This window comes from Uloborus diversus, chromosome 8, assembly GCF_026930045.1.
Source record: "Uloborus diversus isolate 005 chromosome 8, Udiv.v.3.1, whole genome shotgun sequence".
Lineage (NCBI taxonomy): Eukaryota > Metazoa > Arthropoda > Arachnida > Araneae > Uloboridae > Uloborus > Uloborus diversus.
The window spans coordinates 157,004,910-157,026,318 of record NC_072738.1 but is presented as its reverse complement, the minus strand read 5'-3'; the positions used below and the strand labels follow the sequence as shown (position 1 = coordinate 157,026,318).

General features: G+C 35.2%; 1 protein-coding gene across 1 annotated transcript in view; it reads right to left on the bottom strand.

The window, feature by feature from the left end:
- Nucleotides 1–17,425: 17,425 nt before the first annotated feature.
- The window catches only part of LOC129228698 (homeobox protein cut-like), a 165,552-nt gene continuing 161,568 nt past the window's right edge, over nucleotides 17,426–21,409 (bottom strand). The window contains exons 14-15 of the mRNA XM_054863381.1: nucleotides 20,664–20,844; nucleotides 17,426–18,819 (exon numbers count right to left, since the gene is read on the bottom strand). Of these exons, the coding sequence (XP_054719356.1) occupies nucleotides 17,426–18,819; nucleotides 20,664–20,844 (1,575 nt within the window). The remainder of the gene's footprint in view (nucleotides 18,820–20,663; nucleotides 20,845–21,409) is intronic.

Sequence of the window (21,409 nt, the reverse complement as noted above, 5' to 3'; positions counted from 1 at the left end):
TTCTCCTCATTAAAAACTTTCTAAGCACTCTTTACACAATGGATCCCGTTCACAAGACGTCACTGTGGGTATTAAACGTAGCAGATGATGAAAATACGGCTACGGCCAGGGCCCGATTAACCACTGAAATTAGAGTGAAGCTCGACCTCATTTTGGGTTCTCCCCTCTTTTTTTTTAGGAAATTTTTCTAAACATTCTGTACACATTCATACAACAATGACTGATGCTAAGTGGCCGAGCAGAATTCACAGTTAAGTTTATTCCACCTTACCGACTGACAGAAATTTTGTTCCTTATACATGTTGCACTTGAATTCTCAGAAAATTCAGGCAGTAACATTTTGAATCATATTTGACACTTCACAAAGGAAATTAAATGTCAATTAAAGTACATTGTAACAGAGTTGAATCAAATCCCCCATTTGAAACTTTGACTTGTAGCTACATTTTATCAAATGTGTCCTCACTTTCAATAATTTAATTCTTTCAAACATTTTTGTTCAGTTAGTTCAAACTTTTTCAATCTCTTAATAATAATAATAATAATAATAATAATAATAATAATAATAATAATAATAATAATAATAATAATAATAAACGCGTGATATTGGGCCCCCTAAAAATTCTGAGGGAAAGCTTAAGTTTCCCGAGCCTTTTGGTTAATCAGGCCCTGCCCCTGCCTACCTCATCTATTAACCCTTGCTTTTTGCGTCTTCTGAATTCTTCTTTATATTTAAAAAAGAGGTCTTTCGAGAGCTTTACTTAGAAACGTTGTAAAAGACAGATGAACGATTCCTTTAGTACGAAATAATCTCTTTATAATTGTATTTTCATGATTTTAAACCTCTTGATTACTCATCAGAAACATAGAGAAAACTCACTCTCTTTTTATCCCCCCCCCCTTTTTAGCATTTTTCACATTTTTCTTGCAAGTCATACATATATAAAACGCAGTATAAAAATTAAAAGGTTAGGCAATCTCCCCTCCTCCAAAAGCAACAAAAAAATACTTTTTTTTGGATAGAACTTCCCTTGAGCAAACAACATAAAGCTGTCCATATGAGAAACAGGTAGATCTCAAATCCACAAGTACTTGATTGACTATTGATTTGTGACTTGTTGATGGTGATGGGGAACGCAAGTCGCAATGGAGATAGCAATCTCGCGACTTTTTCCTTTATGACCATTCCATGTGACGGAACGAAACATTTGAAGTAGGGTTGTTTGCAGGTAGATTTTGGTTCATAAATACAAATAAAACAAGCTAGACATTTTTATTTTTTGACAACAACAATAAGGATTTGTCATAAGAACTATGTAAAATATTAAAAGTAAATCGTTTTGAAGAAAATAATTGAGCTATATGCAATATGTAAAAGGTCTATAAACGGGACTCATACACTGTAAAAAATTTTCGAAACGTTACTGAGTATTCCCATGTAACGTTTCAGGATTTCAATGGTTTCTATCCACTTCCTGGAAATATCAAGTATCATCGTCAAAAAGTTTCCTGAATCGTGACAAGTTGTCCGAATGCAAATACCTCTCTTATGTAAAAAATATTTTTAGCTCCCAGTTTAAAGATTAACTAAGAGTATTTATAAAGTGTATCGGCTTCAGATCAACTAAGGCTCGTCCATGCTGATTAAACTCCCAAAGGGAGCAAATAAGTCTGGACTACGTAGCTTTGCAAGAATTGCAATCAAGGGAGATGCTTGATACTTACTTGCAATTCTGGCTTAGCTTTGGCCATGTTTTTGCAATACTGCGTTTAGAAATGCTTTGATAAATCAGGAAGGTGCCAAGCTGTTATATTACCCTACTTAAGATTACTCAAGTTCCAGAGACACGACTGGCTTTAAACGGGAAGATTTCTGGATTTTTCAGGAAGGTTACTGAATTTTAGCAGGACACGTTCCTGGGTTTTGCGAGATAGGTTACTGGTAGACAGTGGCGGATCTAGAACTTGGACAAGGGGGGGGCTAACTTAGGTCTGTTAAAAAAAAAAAAAAAAGTCCAGTATAATATCGTTCAGCATCCTTTTCACGAGAATGTTACGACATTTGTTATTTAAAATAAGCATATGTTTATTTTTAACTTGTAAAACATGAAATACACTAAAAAATTGTCAAAAGAGTTTATTTTTTAAAATGATTATGAAACAATTTTTCAAAAACACAGTCGGCACATTAGTTGTAAGAAAATAAAATGATTTAATTTGTTACTCTAGTTTAAAACAAAAAAAAAAATACTTTAAACATTATTTGACATGTTCCCAGTTTTCCAAGCACATTCTCCTCTTCTTACTTTTGCAGAAGAGTTCAATTATTTTGTCGACAGATACATCTCTATCTCTTGCCACATTTGCTAGAGCAAGTCCATTTAACCGTACTTCTCCCATTGTGCTTCTTAAATAGGTTTTTATCCTTTTTAAGGTAGAAAAACTACGTTCAGCTGTTGAAGTCGTTACTGGGATTGTTGCGAAAATTTGGAGAAGAACAGCAATAGATGGGAAAAACGAAGGGTCTAGCTCTTTCAGTGCCCCGATAGCTGTTGTAGGAGGACCGCATATCGGCAGCCATTTATTCCTCCACATCTTGATTTCTGCTAATAGCAAGCTCAAACTTCCTAGTTCATCTGTAAAATTCCTGTATTTTTCTGCAGCAGTTATAATATTTTTGTCAGTATACCTCGACAAGTTCGATGGAATTAGACCTTCGAGGGGAAGCACTCCAAGAAAATCTCTGCTAAATCTGCAATCAATCTCGGAAATGAAGTGATCTATCAGAGGAAGAAAGACTGTTCGTCTGAAATAAACTTCTGGATTTTCTGGAGGTGTACAGTCTCGAGCACTTTTACGCTTTCCTGATCTGGGTATTTCTAACTCCAGATCCAATTCTTCAGCAATTTCAAGGCAGTTTTTGTAAATAGTTTGAAATTCGAGTTCTGCGTTTTGTCTTACACTCCGAAAAGTGTCCAAAACTTGAGACACATTAGCTAATGCAGAAGACAAATCCTGCTTCGGGCTTTGCAACTGCTGACTTAGCCTCAGTGTCAAACTGAGACAGTACACTGATATTTCGACGCCAACAATAAATTCACTCCTTTTTATTGAAGCATTTAACATATATGCTTTTGTTGACGCTTCGGAAGAGGCAGTTGTATGTAAACTTTCCAGCACAGTCACAACAGGAACAAGTAGTTCCTTAAATGTTATTAGGCTGTCATGCCTTTCTACCCACCGTGTAGGGCAAAGTGCTTTCAATCTCTTTTTTTTAGTTTCCGAAAAGTCTTGCTTTTCTACAACATCGATTAATGCATTTGTTCTGTGCGCAGAAGCCGAGAGAAACACAGAGACAGTCTCAACTGTTCCCATTACGTTTCTTATAACAGGAATTTGGCAGCTTTTTGTGATGCACAAATTCAGGGAATGGCTGAAACAATGAGTATAAATGGCGAGGGGTTGCTCCTCGGAAATTAGAGCTTGAACGCCCTTAAATGGCCCAGACATGTTGCTTGCTCCATCGTAGCCTTGTCCACAGAGGTATTTGTAAGACAAATTCAGTTTTGTCAGTTCTTCGTCTATTGCGGATTTAATCGATAAACCAGTTGTCGCTTTGAGTTCCACGAATCCAAGGAAATCTTCCCTGGTTGTGAAACTGTCTATGTCGACATATCGCACACAAAACGTAAGCTGCTCCTTCTTACTTTCATCTGTGGTTTCATCACATATTATTGAGAAGTATTTGGCTTTTTGTATACTACTCGTAATCTCCGAACGGATATAATCGCCAATGCATTCGATTATGTCGTTTTGGATTGTTTTGCTGATATGTGTACTGTTTTTTCTGCAAGTGGTAAGGTGCGTTTTCAAATTTTCATCACCAGCATCAATTCTAAAAGCCAATAGACTTTTGAAAACACCCTGGTTTCCTCTTAATGCATTTTCTTGCTCTTCCCTGCTGTTCAAATTGCCGTCATCCCTATGACCTCTCAAAGGCAGATTGTTATGGGCACAAAACAGTACGGTTTTTACTATAGGCTTCAAGCGTTTTAAATTTTGCTCTATTATAGAGGCTTTTCTAGCGTCTATCAGGAGGCCAACATGACTTACTGAACTTCCAGGAATAGGCTCCATGGATTGTTTAAAATGCAGGGCTTTTTCCACAGAAAATTGATGGTATTGGGTAGTTTGGTGATATTTTAGTTCTTCTGTAGCTTTCTTAAACTTAATCAACGGCTCCTTAACGAATGTTTTAAGCACCTGAAAATAAATAAACATCTTATTAAACTGCAATATAAAAAAAAATTTGACGCTCAATTAATATCCCAATTTAGCTGTTAAGAACCGGGTGGAACATTAGAAGCAAAAGTCTTTCGAAATAATTCAAACTAATTTATGTTGATATTCGAGGTTTTATCTTTTAACAGTATGCATGAGTTGCTTATTCCTTTGTATTACTTGATTTCGAATTGAGGTAATTTCAATAATTCATTAAAATTACCATTCTTCCTATTTTTATGGACTTTGCTTAGACAATTAAAAAAATAAATTTGTTATGAATAAATACAGCTTATGAATTTACTTGTCTAATATGATAACTTTTAGTTTACAAGCCTTAAACATATGTAAAAAAATATGATGTATTGATGCCATCGACGTTAAAACTGTTAACATAGATATTTTGTCATTGATGTTTCAAAAATAATTAAAAATTAATTTAAATGAACTGTTTTAATAATAATTTTTCTATCTACGAGGTTGTTTTGGTCTATTTCTTCCTTTGGCTTGTGAATGATGGAAGCTTGATCGATATTGACATCGTGAAATGTATTCAGTGGGTCATGAGATTTGCGTAAAACCTAAAGCTGAGTTCGCACTAAGGCGCGGGGTTGCGCGATTCCCGTTTTTTAAAAGATCGCGGTCTTTCTTATCTTGAATTTTTCTATTTTTCAAATGTACTTAATAACGACAGTCAGTATAAATGAAATAGCCGAAAAGAACTTTTGACCACCACTTAATGGAAGAATCTAAGAAATAAACCAAAAAAAAAAAAAAAAAAACAGAAAAAAAATATCGAGAAGAGCGCTTAAACTATTATTTTGCCTATAAAGAATATTGACACTATTAAAAAAAAAATTCAATTCAATTCTGAAAAATGCCACTTATGAACTGATGGAATTTCTCACCTGATTTCCAATTCCAGCTCCAGTTGGTGCAAACAGAACGCACATTTTACAAAATCCACCAGACGAAAGCTCACTGTAAGCAAGCCAATTGTACTGCTCCAACCATTCTCGTCTAAATTTACGGTTCTGCTTTCCTTCAGCTCTTGTTGGAAAGCTATAACTCACCGGAGGCTTCCATGTTTCATTTAAATATTTCAGCTTTTTATCGTCATCTAAAATCTTTCCAACAGCTAATCCAATATCATATAATTTATCATTTGTTAAAGATGTTATATCAGTAGGATTCTAAAAAAAAAATACATTTATAAGTTAAGTAATTTAATATATTCCCTACAAATTATAATACATATTCCTATCTTAAAAATACATTCAAATAGAAATAATTTACCTGATACAAAAAATCTTGAATGTTCAAAACGGTTTAAATGCATTTAAAATGCAGTTGACACTCAATTTTACGAAACTCTATTTACGAACACTCACGATTTTAAGAATTATTCTCTAGAAAAAAAATTTAAAAATCTTAAATTTAAGCACTGTAATTTTTCATTATTTTTTATGGTTAAACCAATTTTCTGAAAACGAAACTATCTTTCTCATGCAAAAAGATAGTTATTTAATAATATATGAACAAATAAGATTCCTTTTCAAAGTTTTAGTAAATTTCAAAAAATTTGTCTAATTCATTAGCAAACATTCTAAATTCACACCTTTATTTTTTCAACTTATGAGAGTACCAATGTAGAAGAGAGAAAAAACTATAGTAGTATTGCAAAAAAAAAAAAAAACCCTCAGTATAAAATGCTGAAACTTAACATGTGAAAAATAAATAAATGAATTAAAAATTGAACAAAGGCACCTGATTTTTATCAGATTGCTTTGAAATCACCTCATCTTTTGCCCATGTTTTGGGGTAAAAAAAAAAAAAAAAAAAAAAAAAAAAGATTTTTCAATGCAAAAAAAAAAAAGTGCAAGCTTATGGATGCAGAAATTCGTTAAACGTCTTAGACTCCATAATCTCACACTTTTTTTTACATTGAAAAAGGGGGTTCCTGCTAACATGACCCCCCCCCCCATGTACCAGCAATCATGATTACTATTTTACTTATTTATGCTTTAAACGATAATTTTAATTTTATTTTTGTATATCAATATACAGTTGGTATGTTATAACATATTTAAAATATAGCTGAATTTTAAAGAAAATATATTTACTTGTTCTTTAGAAGTCTCACATCCAGCTGTACAGTTGTTCACATTCTCAACGTTAGATGTAGTTGGCATGCGTTGTAGTAGTCCATTATTAGAACACGGCTGTTTGGAATCTGATGGTATTTTATCGATACTAACTCCATCGTGTCCTTGGAAATCATCAGTTATATGCTTATTGCTTTTACTAAAATAATCTGTAAGTCGACGCTTCATATTCACTCGACAATACTTATATTTAAAATATCAAAACAATTGCGAAATAAATCAAGTCAAACACCAATTTTGCGCCCGCCCTTTAAAGCGCCAGTCCAACAAAATCGCCACATTTGTTTCTTAACAAAACTTCCAAGTGTGAAAAAACCAAGAATCCAAGTATGAATTTTAATACAAGCAATTCGTTAAAACAACAGTTCAATACTGCGACAACCGATGCCGCGTCCCAGAAAAACTTTTCCACAATTTTCCACCTTTTATTATTTTAACTAAATTTTCGCTCTTGGTGTTTCCTTATCAGTAACCTTAGCATATTATGAGCATTACTACTTCGTTGTGCTATTGCTGGTTGTTCAAAAGAGGAGTACTCAATGTTGTCTCTGGGCAGAAACAGCCTATTAAGAGTTCATTTACAATAAACATAAGTCCTAACGAGACACATGGTCAGCAATTCAACATTACAGAAAGGAACTATTGCTTTTTTTCTAGTCCGACTGCATATTCCTAATTCAGTGGGAGGGACTCTATTATCGGTTTCCGCGGAAATAGGGATGCACCATACCTGCTCCTGATGATACCTGTCAGTAGCCATTATGTATCGTCCTCTCCGGCTTGCTTAGTACACTTGCTTAATTTACTGCCTAAACGTTTTGAAAAGGATTAGTGAACGACAGGTTTTCATTCTGGATGTCGCGGGCTTCAAAGAAAGAACAGTGGTGTCCGTTGACAGGAAGAGAATTTAGTAAACATAATCCTAGCTTAAGTTTACAAAAGTGGTGCAGTAATGAAAATCGCTGAAATTTCATTTTCTATGAATGTAATTTTTAACCAAATGGTAAGGGTTGCTATAGTATCCTTAGCACCTCCCCCTCCTCCCCACTGCTCTACAGATCCACCATTGAAGCTGTATAAATTTTATGAAATATTACAAACTTAGTAAAAATATTAAAGTATTAAAAATATCTAAAACTGAAATTTTATCGAGTGTAAGTTCTGACCTCAAGGGGATACTATAGACCCCCTTAGCCCCCCCCCGCATAGATCTGCCAGTGAAATGTATAAATTTAATTTAATATAATACAAACATAAAATATCCATAAGTAGTGCAGTATTAAAAAATATAAAATTTCAGTTTTATCTAGTATAAGTTTTGACCTCATGGAGGTAGGGGGGGGGCTATACTCCCTTGCCCCCCCCCCTCATAGATTCGCCACTGACGGCGTTAATTGGAAAGTAATAACTTCAGATTAAAAACCTCGATAGCAGAACAAAGTTATTGTCTCGAAGACTTTCCATGAAATTACAAATCGCATTGTAATCTGTTGTAAGTTTTAGCCAAATGGGAGAAGGGGTCACAGTCCCCTTACTACCCCCCCCCACCCCAAACTCGCCATTAATAAACCACCGTATATAGTGTGCATATTTAATAAAATATAATGCATGTTTGTAATTCGCAGAAGTATTGACGTATTTAAAATCTTCGAAATTTCGGTTTTATCTAGTGTAAATTTTGACCTTATGGGAGAGGAGGGGGGGGGGCTATAGCTCCCTTAGCCTTGGAATGATGTAAAATATATTACGGCTAACTTTCAGATTAAAAAATACCTCGATCGCAGAATGAAATTATTCCCTCTGAGCCGTTCCGTGCCATTGCAGATCACAATTTAATCTGTCGTAAGTTTTGACGAAATGAGAGAAGAAGCTACAGTCCCTTATGCCCTCTCCCATCCCCCATGTATACGCCGCTCTACATAGTGCTTCTATATTTATTTAAATATAATACAAACTTAAACATGTTACAATATCGCAGTATTAAAAATCTCTGAAATTTCGATTTTATCTAGTGTAAGTTCAGACCTCATGGGGGGGGGGACTATAGCCCCTTTAGCCCCCCCCCCCGTGGATCCGCCACTGATAGTGCTTCTATATTTATTTAAATATAATACAAACTTAAACATGTAACAATATTGCAGTATTAAAAATCTCTGAAATTTCGATTTTATCTAGTGTAAGTTCAGACCTCATGGGGGGGGGGGCTATAGCCCCCTTAGCCCCCCCCGTGGATCCGCCACTGCTGGTAGAAATTGGGCACATCAACTGCCTATTATTTTCCAGGAACGTTTCTGAATCGCTTTTACAGTATACGAGTCCCGTTCCATCCCAGACTTTTTTTTCTTACATATTCAAGTTATTTTGTTTGAAAACAATATTTTTTAGTGTTTCACGTAACACTTATGCCAAAAATTACTGTTGTTATCAACAATATATATATATTTTTTTAATATTTATAAAACAAAATCTGGTGACAAAACTACTCAAAATGTCCTGTTCTGCCACATGGAACGGCCCTTACGTTTTGGGACCTTTTGTTTCATCCTTTGGACGATCTTGACCAATTCCTTTGCACTTTTTGGAAATATTTTTTTCAGAGTTCAATGTAATCCAACTTAAACAGATGGAGAAAATGAGGAGAACTAATTAGGCAGTAGCAGAACTTTTACTAAGCATTAAAAAGTATTCCTTCATTAAAAATGTGCAAACACGCCTAAAATTTCGTTAATCTGCAGCAGCTTTCAGATTTACGACTTTTGTATCAAAAGTATGACAAGACCAACGAAAAAAGTAGTAAAAAGCTAGTGTTTGATCATAAGCATTTGTGCAAGTGATGTTTAAAAAGGCTTATTGGTAGCTATAAATTGCCAATATGTTTCTATTGCTTACAATAAGTCATCGAACTGAACCTGTTTTCCTGGAATAGACCTTTGTTAAATTAATTTCACGATTGAGAACAAAAAGAAATCTATTCAAAAATACATGCATCATGTTCATTTCAGATGTCATTCATAAGCGTCCACTGTAAAAAAATTCCGAAACGTTACTGGTTATTTCCGTGGAACCTTTCGGGATTCCAAAGGTTTTCACCTATTTCCCCGTAAAATCAAGTATTTTCGCAAAAAAGTTTCCTGAATTGCTAAAAGATGCACGGATTCAGACTTTTCACTGGTGTGAAAGATATTTTTTGCTACCAGTTTAAAGATTGACTGAGTGTGTTTATTAAGTGTATAGGCTTTAACTTGATTACGGTTCGTCCAGATCGACTAAGTTCCCAATGGGGGCACCTATGTCACTGGATAGCTGCAGTCTTGCGAGGCAAGGAATAGGCTTGGTTCTTGCTAGCAATTTTCGTGTAGCTTTGGCCACGGTTGCTACAATGCTTCCTTAGTAAATCGAGGAAGTTCTAATCAAATAATTTAATTTGTAGAAGGTTCACAACTGTCTTTAACAGGAGAGAGATTTTCCAACATTTCAGAAAGGTTACTGACTTTTATCGGAAAACGTTCCTGGTTTTTGCAAGATATGTTACTGGTTGAAATTGGGCACATCAGCTGCCTATTATTTTCCAGGAACGTTTCTGAATCGTTTTTACAGTGTCGAAATGTTGCATCATACCCGTTTACAGGTTAAAAATTATCGCTTGTCGGCGAAGATACTTCATCAGGTGTACTACTGGTACTACTGCTCGGGCGTTACTGCAATATTTAATTAAAACGATTAAGAAGTTTGTTAACATACACTGTAAAAACGATTCAGAAACGTTCCTGGAAAATAATGGGCAGCTGATGTGCCTAATTTCTTCCAGTAACATATCTTGGAAAAATCAGGAACGCTTTCCGCTAAAAGTCAGTAACCTTTCTGAAATTAACCTTGAAACTTTATGAAGACGTGCGAAATCTACCCTGTTAAAGCCAATCATGTCTCTAGAACCTTCTTGAAAAATTAAATAGGTTTAGAGTAAGTGAATAGAACCTTCTTAGTTTACCAAGAAGGCTCAATTTAACTCAGAGCGACCACGGATAAAGCTATGCAAGTAGGAACCAAGCACATCGATTGTCTGCAATTTCTGCCTTGCAAAGCTGTAGCTATCCATTGACATTTTCGCTCTCAGACCGATACACTTAATAAACACGCTCATTCAATCTTTAAACTGGTTGCTAAAATATTTTCCACAACAGTGAAAAGTCTGCACGCGTGCAACTTGTTGCGATTCAGGAAACTTTTTTGTGATAATACTTGTTTTTACGGGAAAATAGGTGAAAACGTGTGAAATCCCGAGACGTTCCACGGCAATAACCAGTACCATTTCGGAATTTTTTTACAGTGTAGATAATATAGCAATTTTATGCAGTTTCAAAGAAGATAAATTTAAATTAATACTTCTTTGCAGTTTTTCGATCTTCAAACTCCTACCCTCCTCACACTACGAATTCCACCGTATTAAATTCCCGAGTGGCTTTGCGAATCAGATGGTGCACAGCCTTTTATTGTACCACATATTGGCTAACCTAGTATGGTTGTTTATAAAAGCCATGCCATGACCGTCCCGCTGCCCCTTCAAAGATAAATTCCGGCTGCGCTGTTGTGCATGTACTATGATTATTTTGCAACGTATTTGCTTTATTAGTATATAGTTACCCCTGTTCTTTGATAGCCGTTTAAGATCTAAGTTTAGCGACTTCTGCTAAACTTAGTTGAATCGAATCAGGTAAAGAAACGACGTAAATCGTGGAATAGTATATATAACATTGGCATATTGATTTGCATACGGATCCTGATTGTATTTAAAATATTTCCTGGTGTCATAAGGTGTAAACAATTTTAATTAGCTTGGAACCAAGGCCCCCAAATTTAACGATTATAATTAATCTTTTAAGAAACTTAATCTAGGGCAGTTTCTTTACAGGTTTTTCTTTCAGACTAAATTCGTAATTACAGGCGTCTCTCGTATAACGCGGTTAATCCGTTCCATGTTGTATCGAAACCGTGTTATACGAGACTTTTTTTAAAAATAATTTTTTAACTTATTTTATGCACTAATGAATCATGTACATAGCAAAAATCATGTCAATATGTATCGTGTTGTATCGAAACCGTGTTTCGTGCTATATCGAAATTGTGTTATACGAGATTTAGAAATAATGCGAATCAAGGGATGCGTTCTATGTTAATCAAAACCAAGTTTCATAAAAACAAAGTAAAACGTATCAGAGTTATTGTCAAATATTAACAGAATTTATTAAAGAAAAATGAAATTTCATCTTTTTACTTCCTTTTACAAAAAAAGGAAGTGTTGTATTCGCGAAAAAATTTTCACTCAAAAATCGACCTTCATTTCCATTTTGCTCACCCCCGAAAGAATGTTGAATTTTTTTTTTCGACTCGACCACACGTGGATGAGGGCCTAAGAACGTATAGACACGCGAAATATCCATTTTGATGATTCCCGAGTTAGTTACAACGAATTTTCTCGTGACGTCTGTATGTACGTATGTGTGTATGTGCGTATGTGTGTATGTGCGTATGTGTGTATGTACGTATGTATGTCGCATAACTCAAGAAGGATATGTCCTAGAAATTTGAAATTTGGTACGTAGACTCCTAGTGGGGTCTAGTTGTGTATCTCCCCTTTTGGTTGTTTTCGAGTGTTTCTAAGGGGATCTTTTGCCCCTTTTTGGGGGGAAATCATTGTTAATTTCGATGTAAATTCAAGTGATGTTAAAATTTGGCAGACACTTCACGATATATCGCCAGTGTTTTTGGTCACCAAGTTTTGTCGCCAACTTTGCGACAAATTTGGCGATTTCTTTTTTAAAATCTGGTTTTAATTTGGCCACTGTTGGTGATATTTAGAGAGTAAACTATTGAATCACATTAAAATTACCAATAATGGGAAAATGACATTAAATTGGAGTAAAAGGAAGTAATGTGAGACACACATCAGCTCTTTTAAACATAATTTTCGCGTTACGTCAAAACCATGAGGTTTTAAATTCAAGTTTCGTACCGTGTAATATCGAAACCGTGTTGTACAAGTACCGTGGTATACGAGGGACGCCTGTATACTAAAAAAAATTGAAGTGGCACAGAGTTCATCAGCATGGCTCCATGTTACTGTGAATGACTACACTGTAAAAAAAAATCCGAAACTTTACTAAGTATTTCCGTGTAACGTGTCGGGATTTCAATGGTTTTTATCCACTTCTTGGAAATATCAAGTATCACTGTCAAAAAGTTTCCTGAATTGCTACAAGTTGCACGAATGCACACTTCTTACTGGTGTAAAAAAATATTTTTAGTTCCCAGTTTAAAGCTTAACTTTGCGTATTTATAAAGTGAATCGGCTTCAAGGTACTTACGGCCCGTCCATGCTGATGAAGCTCCCAAAGGGAGCGAATAAGCATGGACTACGCTGCTTTGCAAGAGTTGCAGGCGTGAAAAATTCTCGATATCTGCTTGCAATTCTGGTGTAGCCTTGGCCATGTTTGCAATACTGCTTATGGAACTTTCTTAATGAATCGGGAAGGGGCCAAGCAATTATCCTATACCTTTTAAAGTTTACTCTACAGTTCCAGAGACACAGCTGGCTTCAAACGGGAAGATTTCTGAATTTTTAAGGAGGTTTCCGAGATAATTTCAGGAAGGTTACTGAATATTAGCGGAAAACGTTCCTGGTTTTTGCAAAATATGTTACTGATAGAAATTGGGCACATCAGCTGCCCATTGTTTTCCAGGAACGTTTCTGAATCGTTTTTACAGTGTATCGTTAATGGCTTTCAAAATAATTGAGGAAGCGGAGAGCAATCTTGATGTGATGCAATATAACTTCTTTCTAAAAACAATTCGGCTTGGTTCGAAGGTAACTTATGAATTTGTGTTGAAAAACAGCTTGTTACTTTAAAAGCAATACCACTGACGTTCATTCGTCCATAAGAAAGTTATACAATTACACATTTTAGCTAAGCATTGCATCAGTTTTTAGTTTCAAACTATGCACTCAAAACGAAATAAAATACACAACATAGTTTTGTAATCTGATTGGATATCTTCAGTTAGAACATCTCAAAGTTATACCGGATTCTTTCCAAGTATATTTCCTGAAAATTTCAAGTTTAATTTCAATACTTTCAGAAATAGTGCTGCAATTGAATGTAAAATGTGAAAACTCAAATGAAAACAACGAAGTGAAGGAAACAATTTTATTATTTTTAAAGATGTAACTTTTGCATAATTTTATAAAATTTTTCTATTACACAAAGAGTGCAATTTGCTTTTATTCCTATTTGATTGTTCATTTTCTAAAAGGGAAAATAAAAAAAAAAGTGAAAAGTTTACGTTTTTACAGAGCAGATAATATTTTCATAAAAATTGAGAATAGTTTTAAGACATTCCCAAAAGTAGTAAAATGACCTTTCTTCTGGTTATTTAAAGCTTAACTAATTAAAAACTGAATTAAGGTTTATCATTATTTATTTGGTAGATCCAAAACATGTCTATGGCTAATCATTACATGTATGACAGTTTTAAAATATATTTAATAATATGTATATTAATTAGTTTAGTGTCTTTACAGACCGAAATAGTATATCACTTCAAGTTATTTTTATGTACAATCAAAAAGAAAAAAATAAATAAATAATTTACATCTTTTAGTCGTTGCGATCAACATTTCATCTTACACAAAAAAAATGGGGATTATTACTAAAACATTTCCCTTTGTTTTAATATCTGATCTGTAAAAACTTTGCTTAAATAAAAAGTATACATATTCTACTGTAGTTTACAAAACATAAGCATTGGAAAAAAAATAAGGACGAAATGAAGTACTTTACATTCGTACGCTAGCGGTTCACCCATCTACAGTTCCTTTTCTTCGTATTGCACTAAATATCTTTGCAGACAATAAATAGAAGTAAATAACAAACACATAGATTGTTCATACTTATCTACATCAGTTTTCAATGAATTAAGATGAGCATTTAAGGACGAATTATTGTCCAGAGTCGAGATAGAAGATTTAAAATAAGTAATGTACTCAACTGTTTATTTATTTTTATTATCATTCAGGAGCAACAACCAAGTAACTACAAGAAAATATTATTTCATCTTTTCTGCACAATGAAAAGAAAGTACGTAAAAATAGGAAACTCATTAAAAGAAAAGAATAGGGAAGTTGCAACCTATTAAATGGTCATATTTTTACTATTGGATATTGTTAATTGACCCTCAAAAGTAAAAAAAATCACCATCGCCGAATTATAAAACACCGTGATAGAGTTTTAATGAATTTTTAAAAATCCACGCGCAAAAGTGCGCTCTTCTGAAACGTTACGAGCTTACGTCACAGGGCACTAATGGGCAGCCTTCCGCCGAAGATCCCTTGATTTCGCTATGGGCATTTTGAGCGCGCTGATACTTTTATTTTTTAGAAATTCAATAATCCTTTTGAACACACTATGGAGGCCGGATTCGTTAAAGCAAAATCTAACAATATTCCTCAAGTAACATCAATGATGGTATTCGAATATTTCCGAGTGGATGAGAGGTTTAATGTTCCAGAAACGCGAGGATAAATGCGAGGACGTAAGCTTTACGTTTCGTCTTCGAAGCCAACTGCACGTCCTTCGGCTTCTCCCGCAGATGAAGAGCGCATGACGTCACTTCCTGTGCCATTTGACGTCATTGAAGAATCGAAAACTTCCCTATTCAAAAGAGGTGCTGGATTAATTGACATCTTCATTACTTTTCACCCCCATGGAATACGACAGTACAAGAAAATTATCTCTTCTTTTTGTTGTTTAAAGTAAAAAGACCTCTGGGAAAGATGGTACATTGAACAACTAAATATATTTTTTTTTCATGGATTATGATTAATTTATCAATGCTTTAAAGTTTAAAGATAAAAAAAAGAGCTCTAACCAATCATTAACAAATTTAATGGAGCTAACCATTTCAAAATAAATAAATTAGTTACTCAATTAAACAAATTTGTTAGATAAACTAAATAAAATAAAATGAAATAAAAGCAAGAAAATATTTGCAAAAAATGTATTAAGTTTAGCTATAGAATAACATAGTTTTTTTTTTTTTGACGAAAATGTAACTTGTTTGATAGAGGAAGAAATTATCTTGGTATATCTCTTTGAAAGAGCCCTTTTTTGATGAAAGACAGATTTGCTTTTCATAAAAAAGTACACCCTCTTACTAAAAGTAAATCTGTATGAGAGAAACAAAACATAGTTTAAAATGAGTTTACTGCTTTTTTTTTAACGCGAAACGTATTAAGTCACACTACATTAGAGTTGTTATATTTGATTGCAATCTATATGCGTTACATCTAAATAAAGGGGAAAAAAAAGCTAAAAATAATTTTGAGAATTATTTATGCAGCAAAATTTTTTATTGTTTATTTCAAAACTAAAAATTATTCTGAACACAGGGGTAAAGTTTCACTGCTTTAGTTCAAATATTAAAAAAGTTATGCGTGGTTTTAGGTCATGCTCGCTATGTGTTCTTATGCAAAAGAAAAATTTGAAATTGCTTTTTTTTTGTGTTTTCATGTCATTACAATCCCTAAGGATTTTTTCTATTAAAGATACAGCTTTAAAGTAATACTTTTTGCAATTGGGATAACACTTTTGATAAAACTGTGCATTGGATAAACATTTTATAAGCTACTCAAATGTTTAGAGCATGTTAAACCTTTAAAAACCAATTTCTTTAAAAAAAAAAAAAAAACTTTGATTTTTTACATAATTAATCACAGAAAATGTTCTAATAAACTCATAAGCAAATGAATGCACATATTTTTTAGAGATGATTATAGTGATCGTTTAGCAGAAAACTTTTTTAAAATAAGTGCAAAAATAAAAAAAAACTTAGGAATTTTAAAAAATTGAAATTTTCCTCAATTTTTTGAATTTTTAAAAAAAGTAGGCAATATTTTTTAATTTTGAAAATAAATTATTGATTACGAAATAAGTATGCATGTTATGGTTTCAAAAAAATATAAAATTTACTTAAATTTAAAAAAAAAATGTTTGAAAGGTACTGCGATCCCTTAATGCTTAGTTTAAGCTCTGAATGAGAAGTAAAGATTGTAAACACATGCGAAGTTTCGGAATTGATACCTCGACTCAAAACAATACACATCCTCTTAATGCTCTAGCAACAATAAAATGATGCAGCCATTCAGTAAGTCAATTTCGCTTGCACTCAGTGACATGGCCAAGAAAGTTATGTACTAGCTTAAAACCTGGCGCACAGTTCAGCAGCTGCACGATGAATTCTGTTCATTATTGCGCCTTCCTTTGCTGGTGCAGTGAATTTGGTATCGTGAAATTTGGATCAGGATAGAAAAGGCTCGACGGTTATCACAGCTAGTGCCGCAGTTCGGGTCTCACAAGGGAATGGAATAACAAACTTAATTGTCTTCAGAAGTTGATAACTTAAGCACAAGATCAAGAAAGTATGAGTGTATTTACACTAAGTACATTGTGCCCCAAGGTTTTGGGAGCGTTTGAAAGTTTCATGGAACAAAAAAAGAACTTGTTCGTTTGAATTGAGCACATTGGTCTTTTGAAGAACCATTAATTAAATCCGTACATTCACAAGAACCGCGGAAAATCTCTTTTTTAAATTGGAAACTGACTTGATTCCAATAAATTGGTTTCCTCTTAGGTTCTGATAATTTCCCATCGATTTTTAACATGACTTTAAAGAAAAAGTCCATACTTGTATTCTTGCAATGTTTCATCGGTTTGAAACGAGTAGTTTGTTTATTACACGTCATGAAACGTTTAATTATTCAACAGACTAATCTATTAAAAGTTGCATTGGCTCTCATTTCAACAGATTCGAGTAATGACCTGTAACATTCGAAACATGTTTCATTGGCAACGTTTTACAGCAGCCACCAAGTTTGCTGTTTCAGAGCAAATAATGTTTGAAAGTTTGCGTCAGAAGTTCGCTTAACGTTATGTTCTGGCACACAAATCGTCATCATCACTGATGTCATCCCAACCTTCTTCGTTATCTGCAAGGGCTCTTTCGAGTCGTCTAATATTCTGTTCCCTCTCAAACCGGGATTTCTCCTCATCTTTATTGGTTGCGCAACTAAAATTCAGTTCAGTTTGTTCTAATTTCACTCCATTAGTTGCTTTTCCAGCGTGAGATGAAAAATCCGTTTGTCGGACGCAAACACCATTGATCACTTGGCTGCCGGATGCGGAAGTTGCTTGCAAAATCGGTTCGTTATCGTCATCATCGTCGTCGTCATCAAATCCACATATGTCACTATCTGCTGAGAGGTCCAATCCAGGATCTACCCACTGAGGTGCAGCAGCTTTACGCCTATTACTACCGCTCATGCCGCTTGATGTAGCAATATTCATGCGCTTTTCCTCTCTTAAGTCAACCGGTGAATCTGTCAAATTGTTTGAATTGAATTTACGAATTGTATTGTCTAATCTAGTAGTAGACTCCCGGAATAAGTTTTCGATATCTGTCGTTGTATTTCTGGATGAATCTTCTGCACAAGATCCGGTACTCGTACTGGTTGATGAAAATTCTTGAGCAGCCAATCTTTGCAACGTAGAAAAACTGAGGTCTAACGAAGATTTGATTGTGTTGGAATTTGTAAACTCTGGAGAAGGATTCCTGTTGTCAAAAGAAGTGGCTGAAGTTTTTTCAGGAACTGGTGTTAAGTCCACAGCTGCAGAATGGGCTATCTGAGAGGAAGAAGTGGAAGATGGTGTTCGAATCGAAATTGATTCTACTGATTTACGATCAATTTCGTCTTCTCTCTTGACGTCTTTTTGAGGGTACTGTTGACTTGACATGCTAAGGTCTAACGTGTTTTCGGAGTCCAACTTCCCAATTGCCTGTGGTAATCCTGGCAGCTCCGGTAGATGACCCATCGACCTCTGGGTTTCTGAGAAATAAGGAAGCAACTGGCCTGTCTGTTGGCTCTTGCACATCTCTGCCAATCTCTGCCCGAGTAACAGCCTGAAGCGTATGGGATCGAACGAAGTGGTTGAAGATTCAGGATTCGGGTACTGAGGTGGAGGTTCCGGCTCCTGATTCTGTTGCTTCAGCCTCATCCGGTGGTTGTGGAACCAGTTGGTGATGGTGCGAATGGACAGACCTAGCTCCGAAGAGAGGAATTCCATCACCGCCGTGCTCGGGTAGGGATCCAAGTTGTAAGCAAGTTTCAGTGCTTCCTTCTGTTCCTCAGAGAAGAGGATTCGGGGTTTCTTTGCCGAAGGTGGGTAGAGAAACATGGGGTCCATTGGATATTGTTGCTGGTCTCCGCAAGGTAGCAGAGGCGACGGACCATCTGAATCAATGGCATTCCGACGACGCTTGTTCGCTGTAAGAATGAATATTCGGTATTAGTACACACATTTTTAAATATTTATTTGTCTATTATCTCACACATGTATAAAGCCTCTAGCATGATGAGTGCCTGAGTCAAAAGTACAGATAGAGCCTTATTTTCACGAGCATCATGACGATAATATTCACACACAGTTCATTCATTACATAAGTTTTGACAATAAATGTAAAAATATAAATTTTTAAGCACATATCATAAATAAAAACGAGCAGACTCCATGCTCTCTTCTTTGGCTGATCATGATGACCTCTCCCACCCTCTCCCTATGCCTCAGGGTTGCCAACTTTTTCTCCTGGTGAGGTTCCATTCTTGCTCTTGTTTCTCTAAATTGGCTACATTTGCGACAATAGTGATCGTTGCAAAATAATCAAAACCACGCTACGTCTTTCCTAAGTACACCTTAGAACCGACCTTCCACAAATACACCGACGTCAAGTGCCATAGGCGGTTCTTCTACCTCTGGCCGCGGTTCGAATCCAAACCAAGGCTTAAATGTTATTAGTCGGCATAACTCTCTTCCGAACTTATTTTTTACTTTTCAGTGCGATTTGTAAAAACATGAAAAGTCACTCGAGTTGTCGGAATGTGGGATTTAATTCAGGAATTTTCTTACATATATAGATATTGAATCACTATAGGAATGGCGATTTGGCTTAAAATAAAGCTTCTGGAGAGGTTCTCGCGAAGACTTCCAAAACTAAGTCTAATGTGGTTTTTGTGTTGTTAAGTAAATAAATTTATTTCCGTGCAACTTACAATCGCATGAAATGTCTCCAGCCCTACCACAATATCTCTTGGGATGAGATTTGGTTCGTAAAAGCTTCTTTCTGCACAGGTAATAACATGCTAGGATTGGATTTAACTAGAATTTTAGAAGATGTTTACACAGGCTATATTTATGTAGTACACTGTAAAAAAATTCCGAAACGTTCCTGAGTATTTCCGTGTAACGTGTCGGGATTTCAATGGTTTTTATCCACTTCCTGGAAAAAATCAACTATCATTGTCAAAAAGTTTCCTGAATTGCTACAAGTTGCACGAATGCACACTTCTCACTGGTGTAAAAAATATTTTTAGCTCGCAGTTTAAAGATTAACTTTGCGTATTTATAAAGTGAATCGGCCTTAGGTTGCTTACGGCCCGTCCATGCTGATTAAGCTCCCAGAGAGAGTGACTAAGTATGGACTAAGCTACTTTGCAAGAGTTAGGGGCACGTAAAATTCTCGATATTTGCTTGCGATTCTGGCTTAGCTTTGGCCATGTTTGCAATATTGCTTATGGAACTTTCTTCATATACCAGGAAGGGACGCAGATATTGTATTAAACCTTCTAAAGTTCCACAGATGCGACAGGCTAGGGAGATTTCTGAATTTTTAAAGAGATTTCCGAAATAATTTCTGGAAGGTTACTGAGTATCAGCGGAAAACGTTCCTGTTTTTTGCAAGATATGTCACTGGCAGAATTTGGGCACATCAGCTGCCCATTATTCCCCAGGAACGTTTCTGAATCGTTTTTACAGTGTATTGTGGTATTTAGAGAATGAATTATTTTTCGGTGTAATTAATATTAAAAAAAAAAAACTTCTCTGAAGGTTCCAGAAACTTGATTGACTTTAACCGGAGATACTTCTGTACTAACTTGAAAGATATTTAAGGATTGTTTCAGAAAGATTACTGACTTTTAGCGGATAACGTTCCTGGTTTTTGAAAGACATGTTACTGGCAGAAATTAAGCATATCAGCTGCCCTTTATTTTCGAGGAACGTTTCTGAATCGTTTTTACAGTGTATTATTAGATTTCCAATAGCAATTTCTCACCTTCTCGCCTTTCTGTCTTGATGGCTTGAAGCTTCTCAACGTTCGTCGGATCGTTGAGCCACAGCTGCATCCTTATGAAAGGCTCCCGTCCTTTGATGCTCAGCATGTGCCAAGGTTTTGGTTTGGACAGGAGCTCACTCACTGACCCTTGGGACAGTCCCAGAACAGCCTCTCCGAATAACTGCAGACGAGAAAGAATATATTATGAAACATTGTTTTGATTTCATGTTTAGGCAAAAAGATTTAAGGTAACACTTTGAGCCACAATTTCTTTATTTTAACCCTTTCAGACGTGGCGTCCGGTATACCGGACATGAACTTCAAACAACTGCTTATCACTTATTAATTGAATAAATTAATCATAGCGTAATAGCGTAATAGTTTTTGTTGGTGTCAAACGGAAGAAAACTCCTGAAGCATGGGCGACCACATGCAAAATTTTAAGGGGGGGGGGTCAGATATTTTCCCTACGGTGTAGCAGGATATTTTCCCCATCGACACCGATTTCAGTACAAATTAGAGTTATTAAAGTTTGACATTTTTTATAAATTATTCATTAACGGATGGAGAGGAAATGCTTTTACATTTTTGCAAAGAAAAAAGTACTAAAAGCAAGAAAGTTCTAATTTTTGAGGGGGGGGGGGCTTGAGCCCCTCCTCGCTGCCTTATATGGGCGCCCTTGTCCTGAAGTATGATATACTTATCCAAATTAAGGAATAAAATTATTAAATCCATTTAAAATGATT